Source organism: Euleptes europaea, chromosome 9 (genome assembly GCF_029931775.1).
Source record: "Euleptes europaea isolate rEulEur1 chromosome 9, rEulEur1.hap1, whole genome shotgun sequence".
Taxonomy (NCBI): Eukaryota; Metazoa; Chordata; class Lepidosauria; order Squamata; family Sphaerodactylidae; genus Euleptes; species Euleptes europaea.
The window spans coordinates 10,386,104-10,411,117 of record NC_079320.1 but is presented as its reverse complement, the minus strand read 5'-3'; the positions used below and the strand labels follow the sequence as shown (position 1 = coordinate 10,411,117).

The 25,014-nt window shown below is 42.2% G+C and overlaps 1 protein-coding gene across 1 annotated transcript in view; it reads right to left on the bottom strand.

Annotated features, from left to right (window-relative positions):
• The window catches only part of APAF1 (apoptotic peptidase activating factor 1), a 34,229-nt gene extending 9,430 nt beyond the window's left edge, over window positions 1-24,799 (bottom strand). The window contains exons 1-19 of the mRNA XM_056855175.1: window positions 24,769-24,799; window positions 24,073-24,253; window positions 22,094-22,283; window positions 19,703-19,900; window positions 17,674-17,857; window positions 16,644-16,756; window positions 14,165-14,296; window positions 12,854-13,092; window positions 11,128-11,295; window positions 9,082-9,213; window positions 8,427-8,540; window positions 6,998-7,182; window positions 6,153-6,279; window positions 4,418-4,543; window positions 4,177-4,311; window positions 2,659-2,784; window positions 1,723-1,884; window positions 785-913; window positions 64-189 (exon numbers count right to left, since the gene is read on the bottom strand). Of these exons, the coding sequence (XP_056711153.1) occupies window positions 64-189; window positions 785-913; window positions 1,723-1,884; window positions 2,659-2,784; window positions 4,177-4,311; window positions 4,418-4,543; window positions 6,153-6,279; window positions 6,998-7,182; window positions 8,427-8,540; window positions 9,082-9,213; window positions 11,128-11,295; window positions 12,854-13,092; window positions 14,165-14,296; window positions 16,644-16,756; window positions 17,674-17,857; window positions 19,703-19,900; window positions 22,094-22,283; window positions 24,073-24,222 (2,736 nt within the window). The 5' untranslated portion in view covers window positions 24,223-24,253; window positions 24,769-24,799. The remainder of the gene's footprint in view (window positions 1-63; window positions 190-784; window positions 914-1,722; window positions 1,885-2,658; window positions 2,785-4,176; window positions 4,312-4,417; window positions 4,544-6,152; window positions 6,280-6,997; window positions 7,183-8,426; window positions 8,541-9,081; window positions 9,214-11,127; window positions 11,296-12,853; window positions 13,093-14,164; window positions 14,297-16,643; window positions 16,757-17,673; window positions 17,858-19,702; window positions 19,901-22,093; window positions 22,284-24,072; window positions 24,254-24,768) is intronic.
• Window positions 24,800-25,014: the final 215 nt, after the last annotated feature.

Below are 25,014 nucleotides of genomic sequence, written 5' to 3'. Positions count from 1 at the left end.
TTCTTCATAGGAGAGAACAGTGGGGTATAAATATCAAAATAAATAAGAACAAGGTTAGCTTACTCTTATTGTCTGATCATCGGAAGACGTCAGAAATAGAGACCCATCAAGTGAAAATGTCACAGAATGTACCCAACTCATATGTCCTCGACAGTCAGCTGTTTTGGAAAATGTTTCAGTATCCCATATCTAAAACAAATATGAAACTCTTTAAGGAACCTGGATGTCTAGTTCGGCCCTAAGCCTTCCCCTGAAGGAGAAAAATTTCCTCCAAGTCATTTGTTTTCAGACTGCAAACTGTAACTGTAACTAGCTATACTTCAGGGACATGATTTAGTTGTACCGCTGCTTCTCCATGCATCCCCCCACCAGTACAACCAGGGTAGGAAAATCACCTCAGGCACAGGTTAATTAGGCTAGCCAGTCACTCTCCCTAGCCTAAACCACCTCAAAAGGTTGTTGTTGTTAAGATTAAATAGAGGGGGGGAATGATATTGTAAGCTGCTTTGGATCCCAACTGGGGGAGAAAAGCAGAATATAAACCAAAAGAAAAGATGATACATCTTCGATCAGAATCTAAGAATTACTATAACTATTTCGGTTTTGTTGGAAGTAACCCAGCAGTTCTATCTATAGCACAGGATTCTCTTCAGAAGTTATTTAGAATTATCTCTAAATCATTGAGCCAATTTAATCACCTGTACAACTATCCATCCACCAAAACAGTGGGAAAGAAAGGGGGATCAGAGGAGATATGCAAAGTTTTAAAAAGTAGTTAACTTACCTCAACAGAATAATGTGATAAAGCAACCGCTACCATTTGACTGTTGGGACAAAAATCACAGTACTGAATAGTACTGTGGCAACTTATAAGGATCTCGGCCAACAGATCGCTGGTCTTGACATCAAACAGCTGTAAGCATAATAACCATTCTAAGATCGTGGTTCTATTCATATTAAACAATTAAAAGTTACATCATTGTATGAGCTATTAATATCAGTAATGATGAAGATTGTTGTCAAAACCTTAAGATCAAAATAATTACTTAAAAAAAAATTTACATCACTGTATCTAAAAATATACTGGCTGGATCTACAAGGATGATGAAGGAGCAAAATCCCAAGTCTGATGAGGTCAGAAGATCTATTACGGGGGAAAGGGAGAGGGGGAAATAAGCCCACAAGCCAATTATGGAATCCTTTACTGAGTCCATTTATTGAGTTCCTTTATTGAGTCCACCCATCTCATGTTGGGTCTTCGTCTTTTCCTACTGCCTTCTACTTTTCCTAGCATTATTGTCTTTAAAAAAGGAAGGCTCTCCTTTAATATCAGTATATGTATAAGGGTGCCCATACATTCTTAATTTTTTTCTCAAGCTGCCTCAAGAACTTTGATAGTATGGCCTGTAATAAGACTAAATCAATAAATCAATATGTTCATGCCTTTAGCAGCCTCATACTTTCAAGTGGAGCTGAAGTTCACCTAAGTTCTTACCCCTGCTTTAGAAAGGATTCCTGACCAATGGGTGGAGCATGGCTGACCATTTCTGAACTATTTGAAAAATTAAAAGGGTAGAATTGGAAATCATAGCTTTCCACCTCTATATAAACAAGGGGGGGGGGAATCAGTTCAGCTGCCCATTATTTTCAAACACAAATTGGAAAAAGGATGGTGACCTATAAAAGAAAAGCACCCCTGGACCATGGCAATAAAGTACTCACAAAAAGTTTATTTTTGGCTGCCACAATCACTTTAGCACCATCTGATGACCAGCAGCAGCATTTCACCAGCACTTCTGCATCATCATGATATTCATCCATATTCCTGAAGTTGTCTCTCACGTCAATAGTCTTCAGCTCATTTGCTGAATGCACATCCCAAAGCTGGAAGAAGGAATATACTAGATGAAGCCTAAGAATTAACGCAACAGAAAATAAAATTAAATGCTATTAACTAATCTTTAGCAAATTTCACCTTGCAAAGGTAACATTTATGAATATACATATATAGATACAAACAGAACAAATAAGTGATCTTGTGCAGTGGTGTAGTGGTTAAGAGTGGTGGTTTGAAGCAGGTTTGATTCCCCACTCCTCCACATGAAGCCAGCTGGGTGACCTTGGGCCAGTCACACTCTCTCAGCCCCACCCACCTCACAGGGGGTCTGTTGTGGGGAGGGGAAGGAAAGGTGATTGTAAGCCAATTTGATTCTCCTTTAGGTGGTAGAGAAAGTTGGCATATTAAAACGAACTCTTCTTCTTCTTGGTCTCATGTCGAAGCAATGAGATGGTTTCTTCAATACAGTTTAGCTACCCCAGCACAAGTGTGTGTTGTGAGCAAAAAGCACTGTATGAACTGCTCCTTAGACTCGACTATCAACATCCACTGTACAACCGTAAGATGTCCTTGTTTCTCTCCCTCTTGGTCTCTGTACTAAGAGCTGCGGCAGGAAGTGCCCCACGTACATCAAGAAGCCAGAGGCACAGAACAGAATTGTATAATTTTTTTGCTTTTGAAAAGCTATTATCTCATTTTAGTCTCAGAACAACTATTTCAGAGGCAGGGTTAGATTGAAAGAGAATGACGCCTGAACAGAACAAACACTGCAGAAATCAAAATGCGCTTGACGAACTGATACTCGAAGCCTCAGAGCATACCTTCAAAGTTCCGTCTGTTGAGCAACTACCTATATACTTGTCATCTGGTGAGAATCGACAGTGCGTGACGGAACTTATGTGGCCAAACAATGTGTTTCGGCAGTATTTCTTGTTCAAATCCCAGAGCTGTGTTCAAAAAAAGAAAAGAAAAGTTTAAAAATGTGACAACTGGTAACAATTCCTCTCCCCCCATACAACCCTTTCTCCTACATGCTCTACATCAGGGGTGTCGAACTCAATTGTTACGAGGGCCGGATATGATATAAATGTCCCTTGGTCTGGCCATGCCTCACCAGCCAGCATCAGCTGTGGGGGGTGGGGGTGGTTGCCTTGGCTGGCTCGCGGGCCAGATGAGAGCTCTCGAGGGGCCGGATTGAACCCATGGGCCTTATGTTTGACACCCCTGATCTACATAGTTTGAGAACACAAAGTATCTTGTTTGGAAGAGTGGTAATCAAAGGATGCATCTTTGCATTCACAGCTCAGTTGCCAGCTCTCTTCAGTTGTCCTGCTTTTCCTTTAGCTTCAGCACCCCACCTATAACTGGGGTTGCCAGGTCCCCCCGGCCACTGGCAGGGGATGGGGGTGGGTAGGGTTGCCAGATTCAGGTTGGGAAACTCCTAGAGATTTGGGGATGGAGCCCTGGGAGGACAGGGACCTCAGTGGGGCACAATGCCACCCTCCAAAGCATCCATTTTCTCCAAGGGATCTAATCTCTGCAGTCTGGAGATGAGCTGTAATTCCAGGGGATCCCCAGGTCCCACCTGGCAGCTGGCATCCCTACCTCTAACTACATTTTACAGATCAGGAAGAACAGCGTTAGTTCAAAAAAAAAATAATGACCTGAAGTGTGAGACAGATCAGCAGATGGAAGCAGTGGGAAAACTGCTTAAAAACCAGTCAGCAAGGGTCAAGTGAATGATCCTTGAACATGTGGAAGGAAACGCAAGGACAGCACCAAGGAGACAGCCAGGTGTTCGGAAGGACAGGAAACTCAGAACCGAAGAGACAAGTATGTAAAGAAGCGCAGAAGTCATGCACCCTCCCACTGCAGAAAAGCCTCTAGTGGCTAAATGCCAAGCTAGATATTACAGCAGCCATGGGTCTAACCCATTTTAGAGGAGTTATAAAATTGCTGCGAGGGACTGACCCTGATTGAGCCTGCAGCGCAACACCACCAAACACTCTTGTTCGCCCCTCTGTGCCTTTTCAAGTGCAGAAACAACCCCCTCCCCTGATGGCTCTGGCACTTGATACGGTTTGTGTGGGGGAGAGAACCATTATCACAGGGTGCTGCCCTCACAACGATTTTAAAACAGTCAAGCATTGGCGGCCATGGGATGGACCCGTGACTGCTGTAACGTTTGGTCCTTAGCCACTAGTTTGGCTCTAAGTGAGAACAGCGAGGCAAAAATATACCAAATTCACAGACAACTGGCCCTTTGAATACTCCAGTCCCCAATTACAATGCCTGTAACATAAAAAAACAAATTTAAATTTTATTAATTTTCTACTTACTTTGATCAAAGAATCATTTGAACAGGTAGCTAATAGATACAGGTGGGGATTTGTGTGGTTAAACTGACAGCAGTTGACCTGTTCGGTATGTTCTTCAAATAAATTCACGAGCTGTCCCATCCTTGAATTCCAGACCTAAAAATAATTTTGTAAAATATTGGGTTCTCAATGGCAAGAGTTGGAAACAGAAGTAATCATTTAAGCTTAAGAAGGACAACGGATTTGCCATCGGCATGCTTACTTTCACTTTTTTATCCGTGGAACAAGTGGCGACAAATTTGTCATCTGCAGAAAAAGCACAGCAGAGGACTTCATCTTCATGAGCTTTTACTTCCAGAAGCTTTTCCCCACTTTCAGCTTTAAAAATCTAGATAAATACAATTCACAGTGGGTAGCCGTGTTAGTCTGTTTGCAGTAGTCAAAAAGGGCAAGAGTCCAGTAGCACCTTAAAGACTAACAAAAATATTTTCTGGTAGGGTGAGCTGTGGCTCACGAAAGCTCATACCCTACCAGAAAATATTTTTGTTAGTCTTTAAGGTGCTACTGGACTCTTGCCCTTTTTGACTACTAGATAAATACAAGATAACAAATGTTATATATGAGCTTTAATCTGTTTTCAAACAACTGTAGTTTGGTCTAACAATGATGCTGGTAAAGATGAAACACTCATCATGGTTCTAAAACTGAAAGGCAGAATGGGGCAATGCCAGGACAAGGTGTGGGGAGAAAAATAAATGCATGAGAAACCCTAACCATGATTAGGATGTCGGAAACAGGACCTTAGCATTTTTAAAATGCATTCTGCTCATACGAACAATGTGTGTATTAAAACTAGTAATAGTTGATCTATGGAATCAAGTTATGGAATCAAGTTATTTGAATTACATATTAAGTGTTTAACACAGTGATTACATACAGCTGATGAAAGCATATTGTGCAGAACATGAAACAATTTATTTCAGAATGAGCTTTCATAAACAAGATAATGAAAAAGGCAACCCCTCAACACACCCTACAAAAAAGTGCCACAGCATAAAAAAGGAAAACAGCTGTGCAACAGCTGTGCCCTTGTATTGAGTGAGCCTGTTAGAGAGGAAAACAGGCATCTCCAGCTCTTCATTTGAGTAGTGGCGTCACGCAAGAAAGAAGCACACTTCATATTTGAAGAAAAGATAATTCGAAACGTCTTGCTAGGAGCCGTATTTTATTCACTAAGCTTCCAGCTTTTTGATCTGTGGCTCACTTTTCAATGATGTCATTCAACTCTTGTGTAATTTTCTCATCCATGTTTTCAGACTGGATTTTCTTGTTTTTGATGAATATATTTCTTCCATGTACCTGTATATGTTTTCAAAACAGACTTTTCATACACTGAAGATTTTTTTTTTAGAACTGTGTATGTTTTCCAAACAGAACTTTCATACATTTTTCCATTGCTGGTGGGTCGGTGTATTTCTCCCTTTTCTGTGGTTGCATGTTCATAACTAAAACTGTACATGACCCAATGCACTTGTATGGAAGTAACATGTGTCTGGCTTTAAGACTGAAAGTTGCTGGGCTGAGAGTGATTAAGTGTTCAACCTTGATTGGTGGGGGAGGTTTTTTTAAGGCATTATGCTCGTCCTGGGGACAGCTGTTTTTTTTTCATCTCTTCTGATGGCCTTCACTAGTGATTAGGATAGTTTTATTTGCTTGCTATGAATCGAGAGCGTTTTCTTTAAAATAAACGCCGTTTTACAAAACTAATGAGAGGAGCTGTGCGTGCTGTGAGCTCAACTTTCCTGGGGATGAACCGAAGGCCGGAGAGATAAGGCTTTGGCAAAGAAAAGCTCTCGGCCTTATTATTAAACGAACTACACCTTGCCCGTTGGGAGTCTGAAAGGGCTAGGCAAGAGATTGCCGGTAGACACAGCACTCTAAACCAGTCCATGTACGGTTGCCAATATGTATTTATATCATGCACCAATATATCTTACCTGCAGTGTTTTATCAGATCCACATGACGCTATTCTCTGTCTATCCTGGGAAAAACAAGCATGGTAGACCGCATCTGTATGTGGACGCACAACCAAACGGTAGATGTTCTCCATGGATTTTTTATTTCTGCATTATAGAAAAATAGAGAACAGCACCTTTACTAACTTTAGACTGAATATAAAAGAGTCCTTCCTTTTGATTAAACTTTAACAAGCAACTCATATATTTGTAATTGTTAGACAAATTTTTATTTAAGGCATTTCTGCAGACAAATTTAACATACGCTTTAGCCAACCAAATTGCAAATTAATATGTGTGCGTTGTCACCAAATAGAATAATTTTGTTATTTAAGTAACTGCTTAATTAATAGGATGTGTTATATTCTTTCTTCAGAGGTTCTGAGAGGTTATTCATTTTGCTATACAACTGTATGTTACATGAAAAGAAAACAAGGGGAGACAATTCATGTATGAAAACAGGACTCTTGCATATATGATACAGCAGTTATATGCTGCCCAGACAGTCTCTAACTCAAGAACATTACTGAAACCATGTTTTATCTACATATCAATTTTTTATCCTCAAAAGTAATTTCCTTGGCCTGTGTTGGAAGCTGCTTCTGAAATTAGCTATGGGGGATAGTTTCATTAACTACTTCCAGTGTGAGATGAAGAACCCACTATTAGAATCCAAAAAGCCAAGAACACAATCTATTTAATACCTTTATTAGCACTAACCCAATAACAAATAACAGTGTGCAAGCTTTGTAGAACTCTTCCTTGAGCCAGATGTTACCAAAGAAGAAGAAGAGGAAGATGAAGAGGAAAACATGCATCTACTAACATCCATTCCACATAAAAGGATCCCTTGGCATATTCTTGCTGAGCTTGCAGTTTTGCTTGCCGATACACTTCTGAGTTTTCAGGCTGACACAGTCCTAATTGTACAATGTCTGGAAATGGTTGACGTCCAAGGAGGTGTCCGTTTAATGACAGAAATTCCTGGAAGTTTTCACGTATAATGGTATCCTAGGAACATGACACATCACATAACAGACAAAAGCAAAACTGGAAGCAGGTATTATTATGGTTACTCTGTAGGAACTGCATTAGGTTATAGGGACATCTTTTGCAATGTAGCCTCTGTTCTGAGGGCAACATATCCCCATACCTAATGCAGACTGCAGATTTTGCTACTTTTCTCTCTCTCCATTTCCTCCTTCTGTTGCTGAAATTGAGACAGTGTATGCATGTTAAATGCCTTGAAGTCGCTTCCGACTCAGGCTGATGCTATGAATCAATGACCTCCAAAACGTCCTGTTATTAACAGTCTTGTTCAGGTCTTGCAGACTGAGGGCCATGGCTTCCTTTATAGAGCCAATCCATCTCATGGTGGGTCTTCCTCTTTTCCTGCTACCTTCAACTTTTCCTAGCGTTATTGTCTTTTCCAGTGACTCTTGTCACATAATGTGACCAAAGTATGATAGCCTCAGTTTAGTCATTTTAGCTTCCAGGGACAGTTCAGGCTTGATCTGATCTAGAACCCACTTATTTGTCTTTTTTGAGACATCAAAATCCTTATGCAAGACATGTATTTTTGCTTATAAAACTCTGCTAATCACCATGTATGCTAATAATGCACGTAATGCATCATGCTTATTCCACGAAATAATATAGTTATTATTGATGGAAACCTAGAAGAGCCAGGCCACAGTAAGGTGAGCAGTGCAACAGTTAATGCACTGGAAGGTTCCTAGCTGAAATGAATCACTTCCTCCACATTTGTCCCGTTGAGTCAGTTAATATAGCAAGGAGCTCTTCTTTCTGAACAGAAGAGGCTCTGTTCAAAATAAGCCCCCAGCACAATACAAACCAACTACCACAGCATGAATTGTACCAGAACTTGGAAAGACCCACCAAAACCATCTGAACTTTTCTTTTTTGGTAAAATTATTTCAGGCAACCATAAATTGAAGAAGAAGAAGAAGTTTGTTTTTACTCCCTGCTTTTCTCTACCTTTAAGGAGTCTCGAGGCGGCTTACAATCACCTTCCCTTATCCTCCCCACAACAGACACCCTGTGAGGTAGGTGGAGCTGAGAAAGTTCAGAGAGAACTGTGATTAGCCCAAGGTCACCCAGCAGGCTTCATGTGGAGGAGTGGGGAATTGAACCTGGTTCTCCAGATTAGAGTCCATCGCTCTTAACTACAGCACACTGGCTCTCAGGGAGAAGTGTGAATTGTGAAAAGTAGTTGTATAATCATCACACCATACCTTTTGATCCAATATTTGACTATACTCAACATATTCATGAATCAGATGAGCAGGGCCCAAGAGTTCTGTTTTTGTTTTAATCCAATCTAGTGAAAATAAGAGGGCACACAGTTCCTATACAAAGGGAGAGAAGTAGACAATGTTTGCAAATTACGGTTTAAAATTACTTTTAAACTGTTAGGTAGCTTTATTATTTTCTCTGAAAATCCATTTTGCTTACTTCTTTCATTTATACCCCACCTTTCTCCCCAATGGAGCTGACATCATTCCCCTCTTCTTCATTTTATCCTCACGACGACCTCTGGAGGTAAGTTAAGCTGAGACTGGCCCCAGATCACCCCACAAGCTGCCATGGTGGAGTGGGGATGCAAACCTGGGTTACTAGTTGAACCCTTTAACCCAGGGGTGTCAAACATAAGGCCCGCAGGCCGAATCTGGCCCCTTGAGAGCTCTTATCGGGCCCTCAAGCAAGCCAAGGCAGCCACCGCCCCACTCTCGATCTGGGCTGGCGAGGCATGGCTTGGCCCGACCAAGTGACATTTATGTTATATCCAACCCTCGTAATAATTGAGTTCGACATCCATGCTTTAACCATTACACCTCACTACATGCAATAGTAAACAGACTGGGAAGACTGACATTAATTTTAACTTACCTCATGCATATTAGCACTTGCCATATGGTAAGCCAGAAAATTATACCAATACATGCAGTCCTCGTGCAATGGAGTTGGTACAGAGTGCTTATAATGTTTCTTGTATTGATGGACTGCCTTTTTATGTAGTTCCTATGAAATTAACAACATATTAATAATACAGTATTTAGTTTCCCTTTTGATTAGGCATTGGCTTGGGTCCGTTCTAAATTTCCATGGGCATAAGGGAGGGTGATCTTCTCCAATCCAGCTCCCCCAATTTACTCCCCCAGGCTATTCCTGGGGGTCCCCATCTCCCAGCAGCAGTATTTTGGGGGTCATTTTGTGATACTGGGGGGGGATGTCTGTGAAAGCCATCTCCCCTTGTGCTCATGGAAATTCTAGGTGGGATCCAAGCCATTTTGATTGAAATAAAATAGCAGATTACAGCCCAATCATATAATGCAATACAGACAGCAATATTAACTACCTGCAACATAGATGAAAATAACTGTGTGCGTATTATGTGCCATGAAGTCGCTTCCAACTTATGGCGACCCTATGAATGAACTACTTCCAAAACGTCTTCTCATTTACGGCCTTGCTCAGGTCTTTCAAACTGGAGGCCGTAGCTTTATTGAGTCATTCCATTTCATACTGGGTCATCCTCTTTTGAACAGCCCCGTGGCGCAGAGTGGTAAGCTGTAGTACTGCAGTCCAAGCTCTGCTCACGAGCTGAGATCGATCCCAATGGAAGGTGGTTTCAGGTAGCCGGCTCATGGTTGACTCAGCCTTCCATCCTTCCAAGGTCGGTAAAATGAGTACCCAGCTTGCTGGGGGTAAAGGGAAGATGACTGTGGAAGTCACTGGCAAACCACCCCATAAACAAAGTCTTCCTAGTAAATGTCGTGATGTGACATCACCCCATGGGTCAGAAATGACCCGGTGCTTGCACAGGGGACCTTTACCTTCCGCTTTTCCTACTGCCTTGCATTATTGTCTTTCCCAGTGAGTTTTGTCTTCATGCAGCTAACTAAATGTCATATATAAATATGAATGGGCAATCCCAGACCACAATAAAGTAAGGGAGAGGGAAATGGAGAACACAGAGATGGTTGGGAGGAATTTTGAATGTTTTCCTATAATTGATTACAGAGTAGAACAAGCTAGTCAATTCCACCCTACCCTGACATATACAGGAGTCCAGGACTTATTTATAATATCCCACTTTTGTTTATGGCTCAAGGCTACAAATCATAAAAATAACAATTTAAAACTAACAAAACCCCAAATAACACCCTGCCCATAAAAGATATCAGCAGCTTATACCCAACTTAAAGCCCTGACAAGTAAGCACCTCCTGGAAGTTTCTAAAGATAGCCCTCCCCCCACTTCCTCAGGAAGCCCCTTCCACAAAGTGGGAGCTATGATGGAAAAGGCAAAGGTCTGGGTTGTTCCTGGGGAGCTCTGATGCATGTAAAGAGTACAACACACTTTCTTTGAACTGTCAGCACTCTGGGAAGTACAGGAAAACCGCTCTGATGTGCTTTTGCTTGGTTTTTAGCACGTACAAAGATATTTCCCCAAAAGTTCAACTTGTTCCCCATTTTTTGTTGCTGTTTTGCATAGTATTGGGAAACAGGCAGATTCCTGAGTCATACAGGAAATTCCGTGCCTTGCTGCTATACGGGGGCTGTACTCAGTATAAATGAGCCAATGGCTTTCCTTCAAATCAATGCAACAGGAAGAACTTCAGAAGATCTATAGAAGTTATCTGTTTTGAGTCTTCAGGGAATATCCATTTATTGTCCCCATCACAGGAGGATGTTTGTCTTGGACCCTCCAGACATTATCTGATTTCCCTCCACAGCAGCCATTTCAGGGTTTGTCCCCACCCACAAAGCAGCTATTTTGTGGTGGCTCAAACAGGATTGGGGACCCTCGACCTATACTAACAGACTTGTATTACCAGTAATAGATTTTGTATATTTACTGAACTCATGACTATTTGTGTCTACTTTTCAACAAAAAGCAATAATTAGAGATCTGAAAAGAACAGCTAGATACCTGAAGCTGAGAGCGATTCTTCTCTGTAAGAAAATCGAGTTGAAGATCGTGCAAATAATAACTAAATGATTTCCCATTCCGATCACAAAATAAGAGAGATTTGTTAACAAATTCTTGCAGTATGTCTTCCGCTTCTTCAGTCTCCATGTCCCAAAGAATACAAAACACCTAAAATACATTGCGAAACAAAGAATCAGTCTAGGAGCAAATCACTGTAGTGGTAATAATCTACTTTGCAAACAAAAGTGTGCCAAATGAAAACATTTAATGTGCAACCACAAAACAAACAAACAAACAAACAAAACCAGTAGAGTTTGTTCATACATAGCCAAAATGATCACAGGTTGAACTTCCAGGAATGCATACCAGCTCTGGCATTAAGAAAAATGTTGATACTCTTAGTAGCTCCATAATCAAAACTGCAAATGGGACAGTCCACAGCTGCTACAACTCAACCAATCCTGAGCCAAGTACAGTACCATTACTTGCTTCTAAAAAGCTCTATATTCTTTAAATATACTGACATGACAGTGCAACACTTCTTTAAAAAATCAAAAACAGGCTACAGGTGATAGAACCTCCATAACAAGACTATCTCAGCTACATTTCCATGAGCCAAGGTTACCTCACATATAAAACAACTAATTGTTTTAGATGTTTGTTAGCATATACAGACAAGGCAGAAGAGTTGTAAGGAATTTCTTCAAAAACTGTTCAGCAAGGGTATATAAGCTGCCTATACAGACTACAAGAAAGGCAACATAACATGGCTTTGATGTGATACATAGAAGAGATAAAATACAATTTAACACATCAGAAATGTTAACCATGAAGATAGGATCCTAGTGGATCTTCCTTTTCAAAAACTAGTTCAATTTTGGTTAAATATGCTACATGTGCATTAAATAAAACTTCACCATAAAAGTCAGTCACATTTTCCTTTGTTACTGAGACAACATAGGTAAAGTTGACTGTATTTTTGTACATATCAATTTATGCAGAAACTATTTCAAGACACTAACCAGCAATAGATAGCCTTAGCAGTTCCACAGTACCCACCAACCTGGAATTGACACTTGGCTCATGTAGATGGACCTCCATGGGGAGGGGCTGTGGCTTAGTGGCAGAGCATCTGCTTGGCATGCAAAAGTTCCCAGGTTCAATCCCCAGCATCTCTAGTTCAAAGTCCCAGGTAGCAGGTGATGTGAAAGACGTCAGCCTGAGACCCCGGAGAGCCACTGCCAGTCTGAGTAGACAACACTGACTTTGATGGACCGAAGGTCTGATTCCGTATAAGGCAGCTTCATGTATTCCCCCAAGTGGCTGTAAAAACCTCCTGAAAAGTAGGGGAACTTCATGGCTAAAAATGCTATGTAGCACAGGGGGGACGCAGTGAGGAGGACTCTCAGAGCTTTTCCTGCAGACTTCCTTCACAGGCAGAAAAGGGAGGGCACTTCACCAGATTCCCCCTCCTCTGAAGTTTCCTGTACCGCACAACATTTCGTCAGAAGTGTCTCCCAATTCCCAGCACTGGCTTTTTAAGTACTGGGTGTGTGTGTGTGGAAACTCTGCTTCCACAAACACCTTATCCTCACGATAGCCACCTTTGGCCCGAATATGTGGAGAAACTCAGGTTATAAGCATTTTAAATAAATATTCAGTAAATGGTGCCATAATTCCCACAATCATCACACACAGACCAGGAATGCTTTAGAACTGCTCTTACTTTTGAAGACACTTTAATGTCCTTTTGAAGGACAGAAAGATCCATGTAGTAGTCTTTAAGATCTTTTCGCAGCATTTCAACACTTATGGACATTGCCTCATCGAGTGCTTCATAATCATAAGAGGATGATTTCCTTATTCTTTTAAACTGCTTGTTCTGAAGTTGTTTATGGTAGTAATCCCAGCGATTGGGAAAATCTCGTAATAACGCTCCTATCAAAGACATCACAAGAGGAGAACCTGAAACATAGAAACAAATAGGTTGAACTAGAAAGAGGGGGGGAAAGGGGCGTGTGTCATTTTTTTAAATCAAGGAGAGAAGAACGATGTACGTTGCTTTGGGCCCTCCTGGGGAAAAAGGTGGGGTATAAATGTATTCAGTATTTGTTTAATTTACTGACTGAAGAAAGGAAGGATTTTCACTTCTTTGAAAAGCATCAAGAGAAGAGAACATAAAAGAGTAGAAAACTCATGAAACAAAAAGCTTATTCAAATACACGATGGCTGGAGAGCCAACTCTGGGCCATGACTGGATTATCATTTGCTGAAGGCATGGTTGAGTTTATAGCCTCCCCCTGTAGACACAATCAACTTATTAGGAAGATCCACCCTTGGAGTTCCATGGATCCAAACAGATTCCGGACTGCTTTGGGGTTTTTGAGAACCTTGACAACTAATCCGTGGTGGCCCAGGAAAAAATGGACTATTGGGGTTATGTCACCATTTGGGACTGGGGGGGTGAGAAGAAAGCTGCCTGCCCTTCATGTCTTCCATTAGAAGAAAAAGAAGAAGAGTTGGTTTTTATATGCCGACTTTCTCTACTACTTAAGGGAGAATCAAACCGGCTTACAATCACCTTCCCTTCCCCTCCCCACAACAGACACCCTGTGAGGTAAGTGGGGCTGAGAGAGCTCTTAATAGAACTGTGACTAGCCCAAGGTCACCCAACTTGGTTCATGCGTAGGAGTGGGGAAACCAACCCAGTTCTCCTGATCAGACTCCACCGCTCCAAACCACCGCTCTTAACCACTACACCACGCTGGCACTAACCAGATGGCGTACGTTCTATTAGCAGAGAGTGGGAAAGATTAGAACTAATTTTTTTTGTCAAAAAGATCACAAAATGGCAAGGTGATGCTTTGAAAGAGATGCAACTTCTTTGCGTTTAAGAACAACAGAGAGAACTCAGTATCATTAAAGCGGAAAAAAATTAAAAAGTAATCAAATTTTTCAAAATGGCATTTGTGCAGATAAGCATTGAGAAACTGTCAATATTTTTATAAATAAGGGAGAAAAACAAAAAAATGCATACCTTTGCATTCTCTTACAATACTATCAGCTTTTCCTGGCAGATTCATTATTTCCATATTAACAAACAGAGATAAAATTTCAAGTGCTTTGTCGTGCGGTAACCCACTTTCCAGAGGAACTTCATATTTCTTGCCTGAGTTAGGGTTAAAATTTGAAATTGGTAAGAAATACATTGAATGTGATCCGTACAATATACATAATCTATATAATATTTACAGCTTTAACAAGTTAGTAAACAAGATAACCAAATTACAACAAGTCTTGACAGCTTGTTATTATTATTTTAATTGATTTATACCCCGCCCCTTTAGGCTCAGGGTGACTTACAACATAGTCCACTGCTATATCTTTCCCCATTGCTTTAAAATGGTTTCAAAGTCCAAAAGTGGTTTTACTATATCTTACGTAAAAATATAGTCTGAGATGTTGATGGTGAAATTATTTTAAATATGCTAATTTCTGTGTGAATATGTATAGTATTGAATTGGAAATGTATAAATACACCCACAGTATTGGAATGGCTGTATAAAATCCAGAATATTGCACATTTAATCAAAATGGCTTATTATAAGCACTAAATGATGAGAATTTAGTGTCTAGTTTCTTGAAAAATGGACCTTTTCATTATGTTTTGGAAGAATAAACAAGAAGAGGGTGGTTGATCTTATGTTGACTTTGAGCCAATATCGATGCTTAAGTTTGAATGCTTTTGATAAATTCTTTTTAGGAATATACATGTTTCCTTTAAGAGGTGGCAATGATGTATTTGGGGAAAATCTAGATAATTTTTCCTTGAACCTCTCTCTCTTTTTTGGCTAGATTTAGATACTATATCTTCAATAAACCTAACACAGCATTACTTATATTTTATTATTTGCCTGACTCACTGATTTTTGAGATACCTGTTATTTATGATCGGTTTGACTCATTAAGGTGATATAATCATTTATTTATAGTTTGTGTCTCTCTCCGATCCCTGGTGTAAAGCTTATTGACTAATAGTTCATATTCCAGTTCAGCTAATGTTTAATTATCTATGTGATCTACATGGAAAATTAACAAAAATATGTTTTAAAAACTGTTTTAGGATGGGTACTGAGAGGGCCACTGGAGACTTTTAAAAGACCTTTCTAAGCCCTTGGGATAAGCAAAATCTCTAGTACCGGCCATCTCCTATTACGTACATTGGGATTTTCCAGGTGATACTCAGTCTTACACACAGTGAAAAGGGAGCATCTGGTTTTGCTACCCAGCTGGCATGCACCTGTCCTGCTTCTGACTTCCATGTGGCTATACCAAAAATAGAACACCTGGGCTGAAACTCTCAATAGTGGAAAACAAAACAGCACACTGGCATCAATTACTATCTCAGAATCAATCAACATATTACAACTCATACACTCAAATTACAGAATTTAATAACATAAATAGAAGACAGTCCGCTCTCTGAATACACTGAGCTTCGCAGTTTGTAAGTGTGTATCACAACACGCTGAAACAAAGAAAGAGCAGCTGAAACCTGCCCAAATCCAAGGCTGTTGATGCTGTTGTAGCTTGCTCAGGAAGAATTCAGGGTTGTAAACTTGCCCAGAAGTGCAGGAACGAGAACTCCGGATGCTTTATTCCTCGTTTCGAACCATTGCTTCCTCAGCCCGCATGCAAGAATGATGTGCAGTTTCACAGTAGGTAGACCACAGAGGGTTCAATTAGACACTCTTAAATGCGCGTACAATGACGGTTCATGTGGTGGCATAACATTTGGATAAGTCCAAATCCAGCATGTGAAGATTTAAATGACACATGTCAATGAGTAAGACAAAATCCAGGGACTACACAACCTGAATCTGCACTGGATTCAGCCTCGTTATGCCACCACTTGGACAGCTGATGGGAAAGACCGTGCCGGTACACCAGATAGGTAGGTAGGTAGGTAGGTAGGTAGGTAGGTAGGTAGGAAGGAAGGAAGGAAGGAAGGAAGGAAGGAAGGAAGGAAGGAAGGAAGGAAGGAAGGAAGGAAGGAAGGAAGGAAGGAAGAAGGAGGAGAAGAAGAAGAGTTGGTTTTTATATGCTGATTTTCTCTATCTTTTAAGGAGAATCAAATCAGCTTACAATCTCCTTCCCTTCCTCTCCCTACAACAGACACCTTGTGAGGTAGGTGAGGCTGAGAGAGTTCGGAGAGAACTGTGTCTAGCCCAAGGTCACCCAGCTGGCTTCACGTGTACGAGTGGGGAAACCAACCTGGTTCACCAGATTAGCGTCCGCCGCTTATGTGGAGGACTGGGGAATCAAACCTGGTTCTCCAGATCAGAGTCCATCGCTCCTAACCACCACACCACACTGGTACATGGGCTCTTGCTCTCCCCTCCACTCCCCATGGCTTATGAACCATGCTATTACCCAAACTGGCCTCGTAGCAACATCAAGAAAAATGCTTATACAAGGAAAACGCACATGAAAGGGAGAGAGAAAAAAGTCCTTACCACTCACAGAATCCGCCACACTCCTGTCCCTGCTGGTGATAAGAATCTGAGAATGAGTATCAAATGCTTTTAATACCCAGGAATCCCAAATGTCATCGAGCACTAAGAGGGACCTATGGCAAAAAGACGGCAAACTTGGAGTCAGTCTGTAAATGAATTTTGAGCCTCTGTTAATATGTTCATCAAACACTTCATTTTGAAGTCTGTTCACATTTCCCCCCCCCTTTTTTTAATTTAATTTATTGAGGCACTATGTGTTAACATACTAGGAAAGCATAATAAAATTCATACATTAAAAAAGAATTAAATGGTAAAGGCCAAAGAACTGGGGGGGGGGGCAATATTGAAGTTGTTACATAAAAATCATGAATGGAAATTATATGAACAGAAAATACATAAACTTCTAAGAACATAAGAAAGGCCACGCTGGATCAGACCAAGGCCCACCAAGTCCAACAGTCTGTTCACACAGTGGCCAACCAGGGGCCTCTAGGAAGCCCCCAAACAAGATGACTTCTTCCCCCTCATCTCTACTCCTTGGAAGATCTTGAAGCTCTGGATTATTGTTGGTTACCTGTTTACCACCGCTATGGACCAACTCACCACAGAGATTATTCATTATATAGTAGGTATGTAATCAGAAAGCCATTGGTAAAGTGAAATTAGGATCTATGATCTATAACTTAGTCTCCACCAACTACATAAACATGCAAAGAAGACTTTAGAAATAGCTACGACTAGCTGTTTATGGCCCGCCCTCATTCCCGGCAAACCAGGCTCAGGGCAGGTAACAACCTTAAAATACATTAAAACTTCAATCATCCATAAAAACATTAACCACATCAATAAAACATTATAACACAACTTCTTAAGAACAAACTCCTTCTGCATCATTTATTTTAAAAAAATTTAAAATTTTTTGATTTGCACACTTATCAGGTGTGCTACATGCACAGGCTTGGAGAAGGGGGTTGGGAAGATAGCACAACTCTAGCGGAGTGGATTTAAAGTGAAAGGCTACAGACAGCACCTTGGGTACTTGCGTAACATCAGCCAGCGAAGGCGGTCTTTCGCTTCCTCTATATTTAGTGGCGGCCTCTGTGAAAAGGTGAAGTCTTGGTCAAGTCTCATGCAGAGATTTTGAAGTTTCATTAGCAGCCCTGCTTTGTCTTGTTTGCCAACAGAGACCCAGTGTACTCCTCCAGGGAAGCAATCTAGCAAAAAGATGCCGAGAGGCCATTAAGGTATCACAGTGAACAAGAATGTTTAAACAAAATCAAAACTGTTATTTCTTTTTTTGGGGGAAGTAGGTTTTTAGTTTTCATATTTTTCTTCAAATCTCAGGTTTTTTCCAGGTTTGTAGAAAGACCTAGGAGCCCCGTGGCACAGAGTGGTAAGCTGCAGTCCAAGCTTTGCTCATGACCTGAGTTCAATCCCAACTAGAGTTGGGAAGGCCTGGAAAAAATCCAAAAAAATTGGGGAGAAAAACAGTTTTTTTTCCTTTTTCCCCCCAAAGCCATTTGGGGGGGGGGGGAACAACTTGGGGGAAAATGGAAAAAACCCTGTTTTTCCCCTAATTTTTCCATTTTTTTCCAGGCCTTCCCATCTCCAATCCCAACAGAAGTTGGTTTCAGGCAGCCCTGTGAGGGCCTCCTGCAGCCGCTGCAAGGCCGCGCCTGGCTCACCCCGCCCTGGAAGGGCCGGGGGAAGCCTGCTGCCGGGCGCGCCTGGCTCACCCCGCCCTGGAAGGGCTGGGGGAAGCCTGCTGCCGGGCGCGCCTGGCTCCCCCCGCCCTGGAAGGGCCGGGGGAAGCCTGCTGCGGCCGCTGCAAGGCCGCGCAGCAGCTGCCGCCGGGCGCGCCTGGCTCCCCCCGCCCTGGAAGCCGCTGCAAGGCCGCGCAGCCGCTGCCGCCGGGTGCGCCTGGCTCCCCCCGCCCTGGAAGCCTCCTGCGGGGGGCCCGCCGCCGCCACCACCGCCTTCGCCGGGAGCCCTGTCAGGTAAGCCTGCGGGGGGGGGGAGGGGTTATAAGCCGACCCTCGGCTTATACACGGGTGCCTAATTTTTCCCCATTTTTGGGGAGAAATTAGGCACCTCGGCTTATACGTGGGTCGGCTTATACATGGGTATATACGGTATACCAACAACGAAGGGGGGGAAGCTTAACCCTAAACAACAGAATTAAGTGCCCAAAAGGTCAAGAAAAAATAAAAAGCCTACCAAACTGACATGCTCATATAGCACAATAAGACATAAAATCACACAATTAGACTCTGACCATATGGGTTTCGGCCATATAACCTTCTTCCGTGGTCTAAGCAATCAATATTCCAGACTCAAAGATATACATAGATATATAAAAAAACCTTTATGACTATGTGTGTGTTGTTCTTGCAAGATAACAATTAAAATATATAACTGAAAAACTTCTTCCTCTGTTTTAGACTTCCATCCACAAGGAAAATTATTCCTTGTGTGTGTTTCCCTCTTAAACGAGGGGATGTAACATTGCAGCTAGAGTCCCAGATACAGCACAATTGGTTCTTGAGGCAAATAGTTTCAAGAGCACTGTAAAAGGGTCTTCTTGCAGCAATGAGGGGTAAGAGGAAAAGATAGTTTGTATGTTGTATCTTTTAAGAACATAAGAAAAGCCATGCTAGATCAGACCAAGGCCCATCAAGTCCAACAATCTGTTCACACAGTGGCCAACCAGGGGCCTCTAGGAAGCCCGCAAACAAGACAGCTGCAGAAGCACCGTCCTGCCTGTCTTCCACAGCACCTAATATAATAGGCATGCTCCTCTGATCATGGAGAGAATAGGTATGCATCATGACTAGTATCCATTTTAACTAGTAGCCATGAATACCCCTCTCCTCCATGAACATGTCCACTCCCCTCTTAAAGCCTTCCAAGCTGGCAGTCATCACCACATCCTGGGGCAGGGAGTTCCAGAATTTAACTATCTTTTCCCCTCTATGTATATCTAATTCTGTATTATCCACAGTTTGGCAATGTTGAGAATGAGATATATTAATATCATTGATACAAGGAACTAGAAGTACCTTTCAAAAGACTGTGGTCACGCAGTGCTTCTGCTGTCAAGACAGACTTTCCACACCCTGCCATTCCATAAACAATCACCCATCCCGAATCACTTTTTAACCTGTACAGTTTCTGTTGAATTGTTTTTTTTAGTTCTGGACGAGTGACAAACACTACTGGTCGCTGTGGAACTCCACCTTCACAAAGGACAGTCTTAACTAAAATCCAGAAAGGAGAGATACAAAAGGCGAGACAGTTAATTCAAACATCTTAAATTCTGTACAGTACTGATTAGAAATACCTGTTCAGCAGCCCCAATACACAAACTAATGCAGTCATCTCCACATCAGGTCTTTCATGTAGGCTACCACCAAAAATGCAAAGGAGAGTGGCGCTGATCTATTCGTGCATGACTATAGCGGTCAATCTTTTCAAGGAAAGCAAGAATCATGCCTGTCAGTTGTTTAATATGGATGGAAGAACTCAGTTTAGGAAAGGGTGGGATGAAAATAAAATAAATTAACAAATAAACAAACAAACATAAGAACATAAGAAAAGCCAGGCTGGATCAGACCAAGGCCCATCAAGTCCAGCAGTCTGTTCACACAGTGGCCAACCAAGGGCCTCTAGGAAGCCCACAAACAAGATGACTGCAGCAACATTGTCCTGCCTATGTTCCACAGCACCTAATATACCCAGGTCGGTAAAATGAGTACCCAGCTTTGCTGGGGGTAAAGGGAAGATGACTGGGGAAGGCACTGGCAAACCACCCCGTAAACAAAGTCTGCCTAGGAAACGTTGGGATGAGATGTCACCCCATGGGTCAGGAATGACTCAGTGCTTGCACAGGGGACCTTTACCGTTTTAAGGATACACATGTGAACATGTCACTGCATGTGAATGCAGTTCCAAAGTCCACTGTTATTTACCAAGTAGCTCACAAGCAAAAAGAAGAAAAGTTGGTTTTTATAAGCTGACTTTCTCTACCACTTAAGGGAGAATCAAACCAGCTTACAATCATCTTCCCTTCCCCTCCCCATAACAGACACCCTGTGAGGTAAGTGGGGCTGAGAGAGCTCTAAGAGAGCTGTGACTAGCCCAAGGTCACCCAGCTGGCTTCATGTGAAGGAGTGGGGAAATCAACCTGGTTCACCAGATTAGTGTCTGCCACTCATGTGGAGGAGTGGGGAGTCAAACCCAGTTCTCCAGATCAGAGTCCACTGCTCCAAACCACTGCTCTTAACCACTACACCACGCTGGCTCTCATAACAACAGCTTACACTACCAGATACAGAATATGATTCCATGACTACAGAGAAAGGAAAAACAGATCGCTAATAGGATTAACTGTAAGAAACTGAGAATGTTCTTCTCTTAACATCACTCAGAATGACAAGTCAGTATGTTGAAGGCTCCAAATTGGATTTATTTACTTAAAGATAACCACATTTATGAAGGGAAGAAGTTATGGTACAAGGAAGAACACTACCAACGGCATTTTAAATTTCTCTCACACTTCAGTGTACATTTGCATGTCCTAGCACTATCTTTCTAGCTTGCAATAATTATGAATAAAAATCTCTCTTATTCCATTCGTAACGGCCTTTATCAAGAGACAGTACTGACTGGACAGAACTTCTACACATGAGAAGATAAAAATTCTCAAATAATATCCTATTCATCACATGTATCAGAAAAGTTTAAGCTTAAAATAAAATTGAAAATTACAGCTCTCATACACAGCCAACAAAAAACTATTACAATTACGTTGAAAGTGTATATTATCTCTTAATATACATAAAGGCTTGGATCCTAAACAGTGCAAATAGAGTTAGAAGGGAAATCCCCAAATTCCTCAACTCTCCACTCCCACTGCTTCCATGTGAACATGTCACTGCACATGGGTATACTATTCCCATCTGCTTGGCATGCAGAAGGTCCCAGGTTCAATCTCCGGAATCTCCATTTAAAGGGACTAGGCAAGTAGGTGATGCGAAGCCCTCTGCCTGAGATCCTGGAAAGCCGCTGCCGGTCAGAGTAGACAATACTGACTTTGATGGACCAAGGGCCTGATTCAGTAGAAGGCAGCTTCATGTGTTCATGTGTGTTCACTGCAATCTTCTTTGCCCACAGAACTGTGCTCCTGCAGGTCAGTAAACTCCCCCCCCCCAATGTTGTGGGGTGCAATTGGGGGTAGGCAATGGGAAGTGAGATCAGCAAAAATCACAGCCTCCTCCTGTCAATGAAAACACTGTTCTGTTGGCGTAACTGTTATAAGCCCGAATCACACTGAAATTAAGATTCCACAGTAATTGTCCACTGAATGGCTTCTTCAATGAAAACATTTTAACTAATCTCGCAAAACAAAACTTTATGCCCATTAAATTCTTATGCATGAATAAATGACTCACCGTATGAGGTTTCTCCCTCCATTGAATTCTTTCCATTATGAGGTGAAATAATAGGGATGCCATCTTGGAGAAGGGCAGCAAGATCCTTATACCCCTCGTGAAGCAGAGCATTATAAAAGGATATGTACGCATGATTATCTTTGGAGATAATTATTTCTAGAAGCATAGCTGCTCGTTCTCTCTGGGTAGTCTAATGGAAGAAAAAGTACGCCATCACACACTTGGTACAATCCACCTAAAGTTCAGCACTATTATACTAGGTGCTGTGGGACACAGGCAGGACGGTGCTGCTCCAGTCGTCTTGTTTGTGGGCTTCCTAGAGGCCCCTGGTTGGCCACTGTATGAACAGACTGCTGGACTTGATGAGCCTTGGTCTGATCCAGCAGGGCCTTTCTCTATGTTCTTATGTTCACTTTAGCTTCTATTGATTGCAGCGAAGGAGATAAACATGCAGTTAAACCTTTTCCCACATATATCAGTGAGATTCTGAAGTGCTTAAATAGCCAGAAATTAACTTGCAGTCAGTCCTTCCCCGTTTTACCTCTGCTATACTCAGCTGAGTGGGATGTGGAATGGTAGAGTATAGCCCGAACTAATGAGATCTTGGAAGCGAAGCTGGATCAGTACTTGGAAGGGAGACCTCCAAGGAAGACTCTTTAGAGCAGGGGTGTCAAACTCAATTGTTACAAGGGCCAGATATGACATACATGTCACTTGGTCTGGCTGGGCCCTGCCTCGCCAGCCCAGATCGAGAGAGTGGGGTGCGTGTGTGCCTTGGCTGCCTTGTGGGCTGAATAAGAGTTCTCAAGGGGGCAAATTCAGCCTGCGGGCCTTATGTTTGACACCCCTGCCTTAGAGGAAAGCACTGGCAAACCACCTCTGCTTAATTGCCTTGAAAACCCCACCACAGGTCGCTATAAGTAAGCTGCGACTTGATAACACTTTACACACGCATACTCAGCTGAGTACTGATATGCACCATGGTTACTGAACTGAATCTGCGCCCCCCCCCCCAAAAAAGTGACAACTGCTAGCGTAAGAGTGTGTCTGATGCGCCAGCCCCACTTCCGGAGATGGTTCATATCACTGGTGCCAGAATACTTATGCTGGATCTTAAGAACATTAAGTGAAGCCTGCTGGATCAGACCGGTGGTCCATCTAGTCCACCATACTGTTTCACACAGTGACCAACCAGTTGCCCTGAGGGGTAAAAGGTAAAGGTCCCCTGTGCAAGCACCGGGTCATTCCTGACCCATGGGTGACGTCACATCCCGACGGTTACTAGGCAGACTTTGTTTACGGGGTGGTTTGCCAGTGCCTTCCCCAGTCATCTTCCCTTTACCCCCAACAAGCTGGGCACTCATTTTACCGACCTGGGGGGGGGGGCTAAATACGCAGGGCATAGAGATCGAGTCTCTCCCCTGATGCTGCCTCCCACCACTAGTGTTCAGAGGTTTACTGCCTCTGTAAATGGAGGCTCCTTTCAGTCACCACGGCTAGTAGACATGGATGGATCTCTCCTCTGGATCTGTCTAATTTCCTTCTTCCAAAAGCCACTCATGCTAATAGCCAACACTAACTCCACTAGCAGTGAACTGCACAGTTTAATTATTCACTGAATAAAGAAGCATTTCCTTTTCTCTGTCCTAAACCTATTTCACTGGGTGCCCCTGAGTTCTATTATGGGACAGGGACAAAAAACTCTACTGACTTTCTACGACCCATATATAATTTTATAAATCTCTATCATGTCTCTCCTCAGCTGTCTTTTTTGAGACTGGAAATTCCCTGCCTCTTCAGCCTTTCTTCATGGGAAAGATGCTCCAACCCTTTAATCATATCGGTTGTCTTCCTTTGTACTTTCCCCAGCTCCACCATCTTGAATTCCTATTTGAATTCCTATTCCTAAGGCTGCGGCCATAAACCCCCAAAGTACGGGGAAACAGAAAAAAGACAAAACAAAATTGCTAATCACTTACCTGAGCTTTTACTTTCTCCTCATCTTGTAACGTCAATGCTTCATCCGCAATCATATGATCCATTATGTAAGATGTTTTGATGTCTCTTTCCAAAGATTTGAAGTTCTGACGTAAATAACTTCGAGCATCCAAGTCCATGATTGTTCCCATTCACTTCTTCCTTGCTAAATGGAAACATGAGCTAGCCAAAATGGAGAAAACATCAAAATATGTGTCACCACATGTTTCTTTCAGAAAAAAAACAAACAAAAGCAAAGCAGAACTTTAGATCAGAGGTCCTCGACCTTTTTGAGCCTCTGGGCACCTTTGGCATTCTGACATGAGGTGGTGGGCGCAACCACAAAATGGCCGCTGAAGAAGGAAGCACCACATGCACCCAGAGGAAGTACAAGTACAGGGGAGAACAGGGCTTATTTGCAAAAAACACTAGGAAAGAAAAATGAGAGGGGAAAAACCAACACTAAGGAGGCAGCTGCTGCTGAAGCAATTTTATTTTGATCTGTACAGCCAATCAGATCTCTAGAGGCCGGGCACAATCTTGTGCAGGACAGAAGCCCCACTTGGCCCCACCCACTTTCTGAAAACACTTGCTGGCCACCAAGAAAGGTGTTAGTGGACACTGAGGCGCCGAAGGGCACCACGTTGAGGACCTCTGCTTTAGATCACGCTGTGCACTTGTATTAGATAGATCAACACTTACCAGTATTTCAACTTGAAACTGATTCTGGAACCATCAGTATAAAAATAGTTCTGAAATTATTCTCAGGGGTTGTCCGATGCTTTTAATGCACAGTCCAAGACCGGTTACCAAATGTAACACAGTAAAGACAGTGTGAGTCAACTTCATCAGTGACATCTCTTAGTTCCTTTGGTTCTAAGAAAAGAAAAATAGCCCAATCTGGATTTAAATAATATTATTAATATGAATTCATTTCAGTGGTA